The sequence below is a fragment of the Physella acuta genome, unplaced genomic scaffold (genome assembly GCF_028476545.2).
Source record: "Physella acuta isolate Inbredline_101_S28 unplaced genomic scaffold, ASM2847654v3 ptg001051l, whole genome shotgun sequence".
In the NCBI taxonomy this organism is placed as follows: Eukaryota; Metazoa; Mollusca; class Gastropoda; family Physidae; genus Physella; species Physella acuta.
Window position 1 is genome coordinate 435844 of NW_026732568.1, and position 12526 is coordinate 448369.

The following is a 12526-nucleotide window of genomic DNA, read 5'->3' on the forward strand; positions in this document are numbered from 1 at the left end:
GTGAGATATATCAGGCTAAATGTATTATTTTTCTCCTTCTTAACTGTAGTGTTGGATGGCATTTCCTCCAACACAATTAAGTATTCTATGTCAACCTGTTATGCGCCATATAGGCAGTTGACTACGATTTCAGCCTGCTTTTCTTTCTGGATTATATACATAATATGTATATACACACATACATCTATGTGATCAGAAGTTGCACCTGTACGAGTAACACTAACTAATTTTAACTGTTTCATTAATTGTAACTAAATTGTACAAACTCTTAGTATAATTACACTGAATTCTATCCAAGGGAAAAAAGATATGCTGTTCTTTGAAAAAATGTCTCAAACTTATACTAGTTGCCAAGCTTGGTTAAAGTGTAAGAGTTTACAATTCATTAATTATTTTACAAGTAGATTTCAGTTAGGACACAAGGCTTGCTTTTTTTACTTCAAGAATGTATGGCAAAAATTAGTGATCAGCTAACAATAAAGAAATCTTTAGCATATGCCCTTAAAAATTGTTCACAAGATCATTTCTGTTAGCTCTACTGTTGACAGGTGGTGACTTAACTGATGGCTAACTAAGATTAAGTCTGTTCTTATTATTATTTGAAAAATTGACAAGTTTAGTAAATCAAGTTAGTAAGTTAGACAAAAAGAAAACCTTTTAATAGAGATAAGAAAGCTTTTTCTAACCAGAAATAAATTTTTATTACTTAAAATAAAATTAAAATAATCCAAACTCAGAAGAGCATTATAAAATAAACAACATTTTCAAGCATTCTATTTTTAAATCACACACAAGAAATAAATAAGCACAAAGAAATATATGAAAACACATTTTAATACATTAACATTTCTTAAGACAAGGCTACATTTAAAAATTCAGTAAGTCATCCAAGAACTAATCTAGAATAAGTTTTAAAGTGATCATTAAAACATAATAGCTTTTGTATCAGTAGAAGTACAACATCGAGTTCAAGTATTTAAGTTAATGGAAATAAAATAAATCTGACAGAAACTTTGTTTCAAAAAATTTGTAACAAATAAACATGATATATATCTGAGCACTTTTTAAAATGTTTGTTAGGTTATTATTTAACAAGGTTATTATTTACTTCCTTTACACTCAGTATCAAAATGGATACTTCACCTGAAAACAGTATAAAAATAGATCTAAATATTATAATACCCGGTTAAAATACATTCATCAAAGTGTCAGTAATCTGATGCAGTGCTGTTATAGTTAAACAAACATGAAAATAGAAAGACAATGCATTTTTAAAGATAATAAATCTACTAGCATTTAAGGCAACTTGATAATATTATAAATTGCAGTATTAACATCCCTCCCTTGTATTTGACGATCATCTCTTTCAATGAAATGGACTTCACATTCTGGCTCTGAAACATTCAAAGTTTTATTAAACCAATGAAATTTTTTTTTAAAAATTATCTTTAGACATATGCCATTAAAAAACCCATTGAATAATAATAATAAAAAGTACCACAGTAGCTTTTTAAAATTATTTTTTCTTTTGTTTTAATTGAAGCTAAATATTCTTGCACATTTTTATTTAGAAAAGCAAAAAATGCTTTAGTGATGAAAATAATATCAGGAAATATATTCTAAACATCATGAATAACACTATTAAAAACAAATCTTAACTGAAATAAAATAGTACTATGATTAATATTACAATGTATACCTACCATATAAAGCCTTGATCTGATCTTCATACATTGGATGGGGTGGGGGTGGTTTGCTTGGACCTTCAAGACCTTTGTGGAGAAAAATAATAAAAATGTCTAGTTGTATTCATTTTACTGAAGGATTAAATGAAGGGGGGTGGGGGGCTGAGTGGTTTCTGTCATAGTGCTCACACTCATGGAGAAAAGATTTTTAATTAAAGATTCTATCTTTATGTCTATGCATGATCTAACACAAACAATTCTTACTTAGCTGCCAAATAAAGTAAAGTAAATGAAAGCTGGATAGCAAAATGGTTTCTGACATAAAATGTACATTATATATATCATCTTTTTAAAGAAGTAGTAGTTTAAAGAAAAATTGTATTGATAACAATACAAGAATTAAGCAGAGAGACTAGTGAGAATGGCAAACATATTTTTTGAGAGCTCACAAAAATTATCAAAACAACAACAATAACAACTGAAATGACTAAATAAACAACAAAAAGTAGGGTAACCCGGGGTAATTCCATAAACTACTGTTCTAAACAGCAAGAGTATTGAAAGAAATAAACCTCATTATCTTGTTTTTTCTTTTGTTATATTTTTATTGTTTCCCTTTAATTTTTCGCGTCTATAAAAATTAAAAGAAATATATTATAGGACTCACCATCCATGATTGAAACATCATATTCCATGACTTCCATTAAGATTCTACCATTAGGACTTAGAAGTTTCTTCATGTTCTTTACATATCTGATGAGGTAGATTTAAAACACATTCAGTGCAATGCATGCAGCTTAGTTCCCATTTCTCTATAATTACGGTTACACTATTGTGTACATGTTCATCTTAACCAAGTTAAATAGCAGAATAGCAGTCTCACCTACCCAGAAACATCTTCTCTGTTTAGTGCAACCAGAGCTCCCCTGTCCCAGACTGCATCAAATGTTCCTTCAATGTCACTGAAAAATAAATGTTTGCATTGAAACTAATTTAATAAGATAACATTACATCCAAATTTGCTTTTGAGAACACTAAATGTGTTCATCTGAACATTTTAATAATTTGAGTGATAAAAATATTTCATAAAATAAACAGCTAAATCTTTAAGATTTGTAATATATAATTCTTGTTTTGCAAACTTAAGCAATCAATTATTTAAAGTTTTCTTATAAAATGAAAACATATCATAGTTTAGTAAATGTATACTCACGGAGTAAAGTTAAAAATATCTGTACAGTACAACCGAATCTTTCCATCTTTACTCTGGTAATTTTAAACAAACAATTATTCATTTAATTATATTTTTAGTTAAAAAGCAATGTATAAAAGTATAGTTTCCTTTTCAAACCTAAAGGCCCATGGGGCAAGTGAAGTAGAGTTCACTTGTTTCTGTGACCTCAGCAAGTAAAGGGATAGTGTGGTCAGCAATATGCCCAGCCGCCTTTATGTTCCCTAACATCAGAGACGTTCTACTGACTTGAACTTGAGACTTTTGGGTCACGCTGTCCCATAAAGTAAAGTGTGTGAAACTTAATTTTGGAGGGAGGATAAGGTGTATAGCAGTGTTTGTTTTCTTAATCCAGATATAAATTTTTAAGTTTTAAACACTTTAGTAAAATCACCACCCAATCACCACAAAGGATAAGTTACACCTTCCACTCTAACAAGCAGGGCAATAACTCTACATTTAGATCTTCACTAATCATTCTGGGTGTGCTGAGTTGTATACATTTTAAAAATCAGTCCCATTCAGCTTTGTTTTGCAATGTATGTAATACTTTATCACAGGAAAAACACAAATAAACCCATTATAAACATGTTTCTCTGCTTGGAAACAGGGACACAACTCTGGAGTTTCAAGTTTTATTATTTAAATTTTCTAATAAATTGCAGCCAAATATCTGAGATAAAATTGTGTAGAATTAAAATTAAAGGTCTCTATAACTCAGTGAGAGCTTAACAAACCACTAAGTAACAGTGAACCAAACATTTGTCTTGACTATCATTGTAAGAAGATGATTAGTGTTATCTATCATATGATAATCACACACTCCTGAGATAGCTTAAGTAGTCTTAAAACTAAGACAACAACTTCAAGTAAATATCTATAGCTTCTAACTGATACACACTAAATAACAAAACATAAAATGTTAATTCAGCCCCTTAAAAAAATGGAGAGACAAATTTTGAAACCTTAAACAATTTAAAGTTGTGTCCATTGTGGTTAACATCCTCAACAGAATATTCAATGCCTTGGTCTGTAAAAAACTCCTCCAATGCTTTCTTGACTCCATCCACTCCAACTATGTTATAGCCTTGGCTGGCTAACCTTAAATATTTTAAAAAAAAATACCTTCTCAAAAACAAGTTAAGCTTTTTATTTATCATTTTATCTCTAAAAAGGTCACTATTTATCCAAAAAAAATTATTTTGCTCTGACAAATGATTGATAGAATGGAGTTGATTGGCTTTAACCAAGCCGGAGAATTCTACACATTTTCACTAGACAAGCATATTTACAAAATGCTCTTTGTTGATACAGAAAGCTAACTAAAGCTCCAATCTACATGTCTGTAAGAGAAAAAAAATTATATGCTACATAAACAAAACAATTTTTTTTTCCAATTATTAAATAATTGCCAAAAATGTATTGTTCCCCATTAAAATAAAAACAATTACCAAAGATGTCATATTAATTTAACTAACTTACCAGCTCATATCAACAGCTTTGCCACAAAGAGGGAAGAAAACCTTGTTAGCTTTGCCATCAGGTATTAGTTTAGTGAAGTGTTTAGACAACATCCTAGAAAATAAATTATATTTGTACCAAAAATGAAAGCTAGTCCAAAGTGTTGAAAATGTACCATAATTGTGAAAGTGATAATTTTCTTCTTAAGCCTGATGCATGACAGGCTTTGCTGCTTGCTTATTAATAATCAGAAAACTGATTGGTGTAATGACATAATCATGTAAATTTGTCACACACAATAAATAAATTTTTATCGTTTTTAATAAGTTATTCATTTTACATCTCCTAGAAATGAATGAAGTATTTATTTTTTTTGAATTTGGCTGTCATCATGATGCAGACTAGATATTGATGTGAATTGGTTTAAAGACAAAATAGGTTTTTGATCATAGAAGGGTTGGGAAAAACTCAACACTTATCAAATTTTAAAATATACAATAAATAAATATAAACATTCATAATAACAAAAAGGAAATGAAATACAAGATGACCAGTTGCAAATTGCTGCAATCTAAGAAGAAAGTCGTTCATTATATTATGTGTGTTTATAAACTTTATTTTAAAAATATTGATTCTGCCGAACGTTGTCAACTAATTTACCAAGACGTTAACTTCTGTGTGAGGTACCATTAAATTATAATCACTGAGTGTTAGTTTGGACTATCAGCTATTTCTTAGATACCAAATTTATAAATTTCAGTTGAGTAGACATTGTGATATTTAAACAATATTGGCACTACATTTCTTAGATTTCAGTGCGGTGTTGTTGGGACGTTGGTTTGTCCACACTGCTGCCAAGATGCCCGAGGGTGTGCTGTATAAAAAACTTTGAGTGTATGTTGATCAGTCTATATACTACATACAGGTAAGGTAGAACACCCCTTAGCAACTGCCCACATATCAGGGGTGTTGCTGGGAGCTTTTGGGAGCAACCAAGTGTTACCCTCATTCTGCTAAGTCATCAACTTCAATAGTGCACTAACTATCTATATCCCTAGTGTAGGTTTCTCTTCAAAACAAATGCACCCACATAATGCTCAATGGGAAGTCTGTGTGTTCTGGAGGATGCCCTTGGTGCAGTTTGACCATTGATTCAAGCAGTACCACTGACCCCCTGTGCATGATACCCAATCAGTGGACTCCAATTAAGAATTTTGTTCGCAATATTCCACCCATGATGGATAGGCAACCAAAACACAAGATAAGGAATAGTTAATAATGAATCAAGTTAAATAAAAGATTATAAAAAATAAAAAGGCTATACTTGTGTACATCTGCTTGATGAAATCCAATATGTCTATCATCCCATCTGTCCTTCCAAAACTCAACTCTCTTCGGCAAGTTATCCATTGCTGTTTAAAGGAAAATGTTAACAAAAATTTAACTAGATTCTAGATCTAGATTTCTAGATTCTAGATCTAATTAATTTTATTAAAACATCTAGTCTAGAGTAGAGTCATGAATCTAATTCTAAGTGAAAGTTTTTTTTAAGCGCTAGTCTAGGGCAGTCTAGGCTGGGCTAGTAGAATCTAGATCTAGATTCTAGACTCTAGACTAGAGATATCTAATCTGATATCTATTACTATTAGTATTATTAGATCTATTAGATTAATTAATATTAATATTAGATATTATTAGATCTAGAATCTATATCTAGTCTAGATCTAGACAATCTTCTTGACTCTTGCTGGTCTTGCTTGAGTTCTTACTCGATCTCGTTCAAATTGTAATAGTTCCGCAAAACAGCAGCTGTTTGGAATTCGCTAGCGAGATCTGGTCTAGAGTCAAGACCTAGATTTCTAGATCTACAAACGATTTCTAAGGTAGGCCTACTGCATTGACGAAACGATTAGTCTAGAGATGTGTGTTTTGTCTAGCTGCAGTCTAGCAGACCACTTTTTATACGCGAGTCGTCACGTATTAGACCTCTCTACAGTCACGGTCTACAGTCAGCTAAGAATTTTTTGTCTGCTAGACTAGGCCTAGTAATAGTATTTTTTATTATTTTTTTACCGCAGATAACAAGGGAGGCCATTCATTAAACTTTAAAATTTTAAAATTATCCTAACCTGCCCCGCCCACTTTTTTAAATTAAGAGTCAAATCAGAGACTACTAACTATGATGTATTTCTTAGATCTAGCATTCTTCTAGTCTAGTAATTAAGTAGACTACTACTACTAGATCAGCTTAGTAGATCTGGCACTTTATTAGTTATAGTAATAATAGGCCTATCACTATCAAATTCAATCGTAGTAGTATCTCTTAATTAAAAAAAAAAGTTTTTTTTTAGACAAGTCACACACCTACTGCTAAATCTTGAGTTAGGATACAGGCATAGAAAAGAGTCTGTAGGACGTCCTTCAGTCCACTCAACTTGCATGGGTACCTGACTCAAGTTAGGAAAAGCTAACACAGCCAATTCATAATAAATGGTCACTGAAACAGCTTAACTCTACTACTGTTTTGGGACTAACAGGAAAAGATGATGAGTGATGAATATGGGAAACAAGTTTTTTTTAAATTATAAATCATTAATAACAAGTAGTTCTTTGCTAGTTTCACTGACTGCCAAGAGTCAAGATTTAGGTTAAGCCTAGCCCTAGGGTCAGTTTAATTCTCCAGCTATGATGTTGGTGGTGAGATCTTTGATAACAACAACTAATGATTAGGTTTTGAAATGTATAATACATTCTTACAGTTTTGTACAACTTCATTCAGTGCGAGACTTCCTTCTCTTCCCTTTTAAACCCTTTCATCCTCTCATGAATGCTATCTCAGCTGTCATTCACCTGTCTGAAGACATTCACATATCAAACATACACAAATGTCCATCAAACTTTATATTCATTATGTACAATTTACTTATTTCCACCCATACAACAATTACATCACCACAGTTAGGATTATATTAATTAAGACCAAAGCTATTTTCTTTAGTAAGTACATACTTATTCCATAAACTGGGCATTTTGGAAGTCTTATGGTGGAAAACTTAGGTTTGCTTAAGAATGTTCATAGAGATTTTTATATTTTATAACTTTCTCTAAAATAAAAAACCTTCTGAACCCCAGTCAGTGACTGATTTTCATGCTTTTCATTCCCAAAGCAATGGGGTTGTCCTCTGTAAATGTCTTACATTTATTGGCTATTAAAATTATAATGTTCTGTTTATCAGAATCATGGCAACAGAGGTCAGACAAGTTGTAAGACATCAACCACCAGACTGGTTCACTGAGCTTTACACTCAGTCAACCAATGCTGAGCGTCAGAGGTCTGCATCTCATCAGGTGAGTTGTCATATGCTGCTTAGTTATACATTTTTTTAAAGTATTGTAATCCCAAGGCTTGAATGTTCTCTACATCTGTTTCATAGCATATTTTAAAGCAAATTTAATATTTAACTATTTGTTTCCTTAGGTCCGTCAAGAATCCAGATTTTTACGCAATGAGACAGATAGTCAGACAAAGTGGGATCAGTATTCAAATGATGTCAGACTGGCTGACCGTGTTGACCATATAAGAAAGTGGAAGGAAATTCTAGAAAGGACTTTGGGACAGTTAGACCAGGAAATTGCTGATCTATCTGAAGCAAAAGAATTAACAGAACAAGCACTAGAAGCAAAAAATCTCCCAACTGATGTCAACATTGAATGCTTAACCTTGCGTGAGGGAAGAAGGAATATAGATGTTGTGCAGGATGAACCAGAAAATCAGCTTCACAAAGTAAGAAATATCTGTATATTTGTACTTTTTTCTTCAAAATAATTTTAGTGCCTATTTTTTTATAAAGATTATGTACTTTTTCTTCTAAATAATTTTTTTGCCTACTTTTTCAAGAAGATTATGTATTGTATTTATTTCAATTAAAAAAACCTCTAGTCTATATAATTTTATCCATATTTACATAAGCTTTATAGCAAATTAATTTTATGCTTTTTCCTCAGGTAGATTTTTAAAAGTTTTTTGTTACCATAAGAAACAAATTACACAAGATTCTTTTTATTTCAATTGACTGAGTGTACAACACAAATATTCCCTTATTTTTTTCATACTAAAGGAAGCCGAGGTTATTGACGGGATTAAAAAAGTGCTGCAGCAGAGGATAGCAGATTCATTTGAGCAGCTGTGTCTTCTACAAGAAGCTAGACAACAAGTACAAGCAGACCTACAGGACAAAAATATTGCTTTAGGCATTGACATTGACCAGTACAACTTGTCTGATAGATCCCCAAACATCAGCTACAAGCCTGATCCACTGCGTGTACCTAAAGGGTTAGTATGTCTTACACCTTTTATTTTTACATATTAGTTGTATCTTAATTTGATGGAATTACCTGTGTAGTTTCTTTTTAGTTATTTATATGCTTTTTAATTAATTTATTGATGGATTACTATTTTTGAATTTTCAGCCTTCCGTTTTAATATGGCTGGATAGATCAAATAAAATTTCTAATTGTCCCCTGACATTGTCTCTATGAAACTATGTCTGAATCTAGTGCCTAATACCATTTAAATTGGCGATTCATACTTGTGTTTGTTTAAGGCTAATCTGTTCACCCATGTTTAACATTTAAGTTAAATATTATCTGAACAATGCTACAATTCTCCATGGATGAAGGATCTCACACTAAATATTTTATAACTGTTTCCCTTACAGGAGTACCACCCCTCAGCAATGGGAAGACTTCAGTCGCTACAATAAGGAGAGAGCTGATGCTGAGATGAAGTCGTCCAACAGACTCCGGGAACAAATCCACCACACACTGCAACAGACAGCCAATGATCTAGAAGCACAGAAACAAGCCACTGAGTTTGCCTTCAGGAAGAGGATCCATGAATTTGAGAGGGCCAAGGATGAGCTAGAATGGCAGAAAAAGAATGTAAGAGTTTATTTAATACTTAAATCTATAAGTGGCCCTTAATTTAATGAATAACTTTTAAAATAATTGATACATTTTATTGTTACTATATCCGCTTGCCATAACCAATGTAGTTCTATGAGTAAAGACTTGAATAAGAACTCCTACCTTAATGTAGGTAAACATACTAATCTGTGAACTAGGTCTTGCCTTATTACACCATATCCTGTAAACCACTTAGCAGATCATGCAGTACCAGAAATGTATATAAGCTTTTGACATCAGTTTTGAAAGTTTCTAATTTGTCTTAAAATAAAAACTATTTTTGTAATTGTAATGTTTTCAATATTTTCACATAAAAAAAGCTAAATTTGCACGTCTGTTTACTGTTTACATTTATGTATAATTCTTTAAAACGCTTCTTGTTATACAGACTGAAGAAGAAATTGCTGAGTTGGAAAATGACATTCGGGGCATCGAGGAAGCAATCCGCAACAAAATCCGACCAACCAAAAAGGCTGAAACTAGACTGGAGAACAGAACTTATCGGCCAAATGTTGAGCTGTGTAGAGATGCTGCCCAGTATGGCCTTGTTGATGAGGTCAAACAGCTGTATGCATCCAAGAATGCACTTGAAGAGAAGCTCAAACAAGCCCAGTAAGTTTTTAAAGCTGTTTTTTTTCCTCTTGGTTCAGTTTGCTGTTGGAATCTTTTTTTTTTTTTCGAATACAGTGATAATATGTTAAACATTTACATTTTGAACATGAAAATTAGATTAGAATCTGTTTTATAAATTTTTAATCATCTTTTTATTTTCAATCCTAGACATGCCTTGGATGGTCTACAGAAGAATCTTCACCGCCTTAATGATGACATTGCTCTCAAGACCCAGTCTCTTCGCTTGGATAACCAGTGCCTAGGGGTGCGCCAGAAGTTGAACCCAGCTCCCACTAACCAGGTTGAGCACAACTTGAACCTGACTGGAATTGAAAGGATGAAATCTGCTATCTTAGCTTAATCTCACCTCAGTTTTCAAAACATCAAAAATTGGGACCAATAGTGATGCTGTTGTGGTTTAGTATTTTATCTACAGGAAAGCACCTTTGACCCTTTCCTTTCACATAATTTAAGGTTGTTTTTGTTTAATTATCATCTAAGCTTGCATCACTTCAATTAGAGGTCAATGTATTTAAAAAATTTGAGTATTGGTGTCTGCATAAAATCAAATGAGCTTGTAGTGATTACATAAACTAAAAGGAGGAAGTATTTTTTTTTTATATGGCTTTTTACATTTTCTTTTTACAAGTAGATTTTAATTTTTATACAAATTTGGGTTTACATTTGATATATTGTGCACAGTTATTTCAGACACTTTTTAATATATTTATCTAAGTTTTGAATGTATGACACAACCTTGTGGCCTGTGAACAATTAAAATATAATTAACATATTATTAAACAGTATTAAAATACAATAGTGTGTGTGTGTGGCTGTGAATGTTATGTTTTGCTTATCATTGGCTGTGATACTGCAGTGTATGTCAGAGAGCACTAAGCAGCATTCCAATTTTTTTAATAGATGGATTATATGCTGGCTTTTATAATGTTCTTATAAAAAAAAATTTGACGTAACCTTAGAATTTTTGTAGGGTGAGAATTTTATTTTCTTGTCAAGTCTTCAAAATACAAGCAAGTCCCCAATTTAAAGTAGGCAGGGTGGTCAGAAATTTTGAATTTTTTAAACTTAAAATTAGGTATTATTCAAAATAATATATTACAAACATTAATATATGCTTATAGTTTAAAAAATTTATTTTCTATTCTATGGATCTAAAACTTTACTAAAATGAAACCCTGAATTTAAGTACAGTGGGAGGTTTTTAAAATTTAAAAATATTATCAATGTTGTAACTGTAATTTTCTGGTATTGCTAGATGATTTTGTTTAGTATCACCATATTTATTTTATAAAAATAAATACTGAAAATTTTAAGCATTATAGTTGCTGAAGTATTTTTCTTCATCATGACATTTTAAAAACATTACTTAGAAAATATAAGTGGTATTCATTCAAGATATCAAGGCATTTTAAAATATTAAAAACAAGACAATTGTCCAAAACCATTTCTTAAAATCTATCATGTATGAAATGCTTCATTATTTCAAAAGAATAAAAATTTAACAACTATTGTAATTTTTTAAATACTGACTGTTTTCTGAGGTGCTTGATAGAATTTTCTCCACACTGTTCAACTAGTTGTTTAATTTTAAAAGATTGCTATTACATTGAAAAATGCTCTCGTAAGCATTTAATTTTTTTTAATGAGATCTTATTATTGAATTATTTTATAATCAAATCAATGTTTTTAAACCTTAAGATTTAAACTAAGCATTGAAAATAAACGTGCAAAAAAGAAAATACAAATGAGCTTTTTTTTTTTTAAATTATACACTTTGATTTATTATAATAATCTACATTTTTTTATATTAACTTGTAAACATCGTATAACATAAACGCTAAATTAAATAAAAAGTGGATAGAATTGTTTATCCTATTGATGCACAACATCAAACAAATTATTTCAATAAAGGGAAATACAATCAAATCTAAAATTATGTACAAAATATAACAATCTAATAAATATGATATAAAAAACAATTTTAAAAACTTAATCTTTGTTCAGGGTTTTATAATCTATTGTTTATTTCATTTATATTATAGTATCAAAATGGTTTTAGTTTGAATCCCTAGTATTTTTTTTTTAATCTTAAGTCTAAAAAAGATATGTAAATAGTGGCTTAAATTTGAAATGTTTAATCCTATATTCCTTAAAGCTAAGTTAAACAAAATTTAAAACAACTGACATTAGGGCGGCATGATTATATTAAAACATTTAATCTTTCCCAAGTATTATAATGTCAACTTGGTCTTCAAAATGGACTCAATCTTTTGTAAAACAAAAGTGTAGGTCTTAATTTAATCACCATAGCTTTAAATAGTTTAAACAGAAAGAGAGTTTTAAAATGTTTAAATATTTTAAAAGGATAATGTACTCTTCAAGTCAAAAAACTAAAAAGTAGTTAACCCAATACTTGTCTTAGCTCTTGGGGGTTGAGTGTTTTATGTATGGTCCTCTCATAAAGCAGTCAAAAACCTCAGACAACAATAACTTAAAAAGATTATTTACTGACTTGATCCAAAGAATGTAACACTATGATCAAGCTGTGGAT

The 12526-nt window shown here is 30.9% G+C and overlaps 2 protein-coding genes across 4 annotated transcripts; one reads left to right on the plus strand and one right to left on the minus strand.

Annotated features, from left to right (window-relative positions):
- Positions 1–1149: 1149 nt before the first annotated feature.
- On the minus strand, positions 1150–6395 carry LOC131955053 (putative thiopurine S-methyltransferase). Of its 3 annotated transcripts, none has more exons than XM_059319005.1 (9): positions 6271–6395; positions 5702–5789; positions 4399–4491; positions 3882–4017; positions 2899–2951; positions 2573–2647; positions 2353–2438; positions 1704–1772; positions 1150–1394 (listed from the first exon to the last, which is right to left on the minus strand). In XM_059319005.1, the coding sequence occupies exons 2-9, from the start codon at positions 5785–5787 to the stop codon at positions 1297–1299; spliced, it is 696 nt and encodes a 231-aa protein (XP_059174988.1). In that variant the 5' UTR covers positions 5788–5789; positions 6271–6395; the 3' UTR covers positions 1150–1296. The 3 variants fall into 3 exon arrangements, with proteins under 3 accessions (XP_059174988.1, XP_059174986.1, XP_059174987.1); XM_059319003.1 differs by having other exon boundaries at positions 6247–6395; XM_059319004.1 differs by lacking the exon at positions 6271–6395 and adding an exon at positions 6147–6231.
- A 1222-nt stretch (positions 6396–7617) lies between these two features.
- Positions 7618–11918, plus strand: LOC131955052 (tektin-2-like). The gene is made up of 6 exons (XM_059319002.1): positions 7618–7725; positions 7856–8161; positions 8496–8710; positions 9096–9318; positions 9731–9954; positions 10123–11918. The coding sequence occupies exons 1-6, from the start codon at positions 7618–7620 to the stop codon at positions 10313–10315; spliced, it is 1269 nt and encodes a 422-aa protein (XP_059174985.1). The 3' UTR covers positions 10316–11918.
- Positions 11919–12526: the final 608 nt, after the last annotated feature.

Excerpts from the sequence above, each read along its gene's own strand:
- LOC131955053 (XM_059319005.1), bottom strand. The coding sequence starts at position 5,787 with ATGGATAACTTGCCGAAGAGAGTTGAGTTTTGGAAGGACAGATGGGAT. Across the intron at positions 4,018-4,398 it reads AAAGCTGTTGATATGAGCTG|GTTAGCCAGCCAAGGCTATA; the intron begins GTAAGTTAGTTA and ends AAAATATTTAAG. Across the intron at positions 1,773-2,352 it reads TGATGTTTCAATCATGGATG|GTCTTGAAGGTCCAAGCAAA; the intron begins GTGAGTCCTATA and ends TTCTCCACAAAG.
- LOC131955052 (XM_059319002.1), top strand. The coding sequence starts at position 7,618 with ATGGCAACAGAGGTCAGACAAGTTGTAAGACATCAACCACCAGACTGG. Across the intron at positions 8,711-9,095 it reads CCACTGCGTGTACCTAAAGG|GAGTACCACCCCTCAGCAAT; the intron begins GTTAGTATGTCT and ends TTTCCCTTACAG. Across the intron at positions 9,955-10,122 it reads GAGAAGCTCAAACAAGCCCA|ACATGCCTTGGATGGTCTAC; the intron begins GTAAGTTTTTAA and ends TTTCAATCCTAG.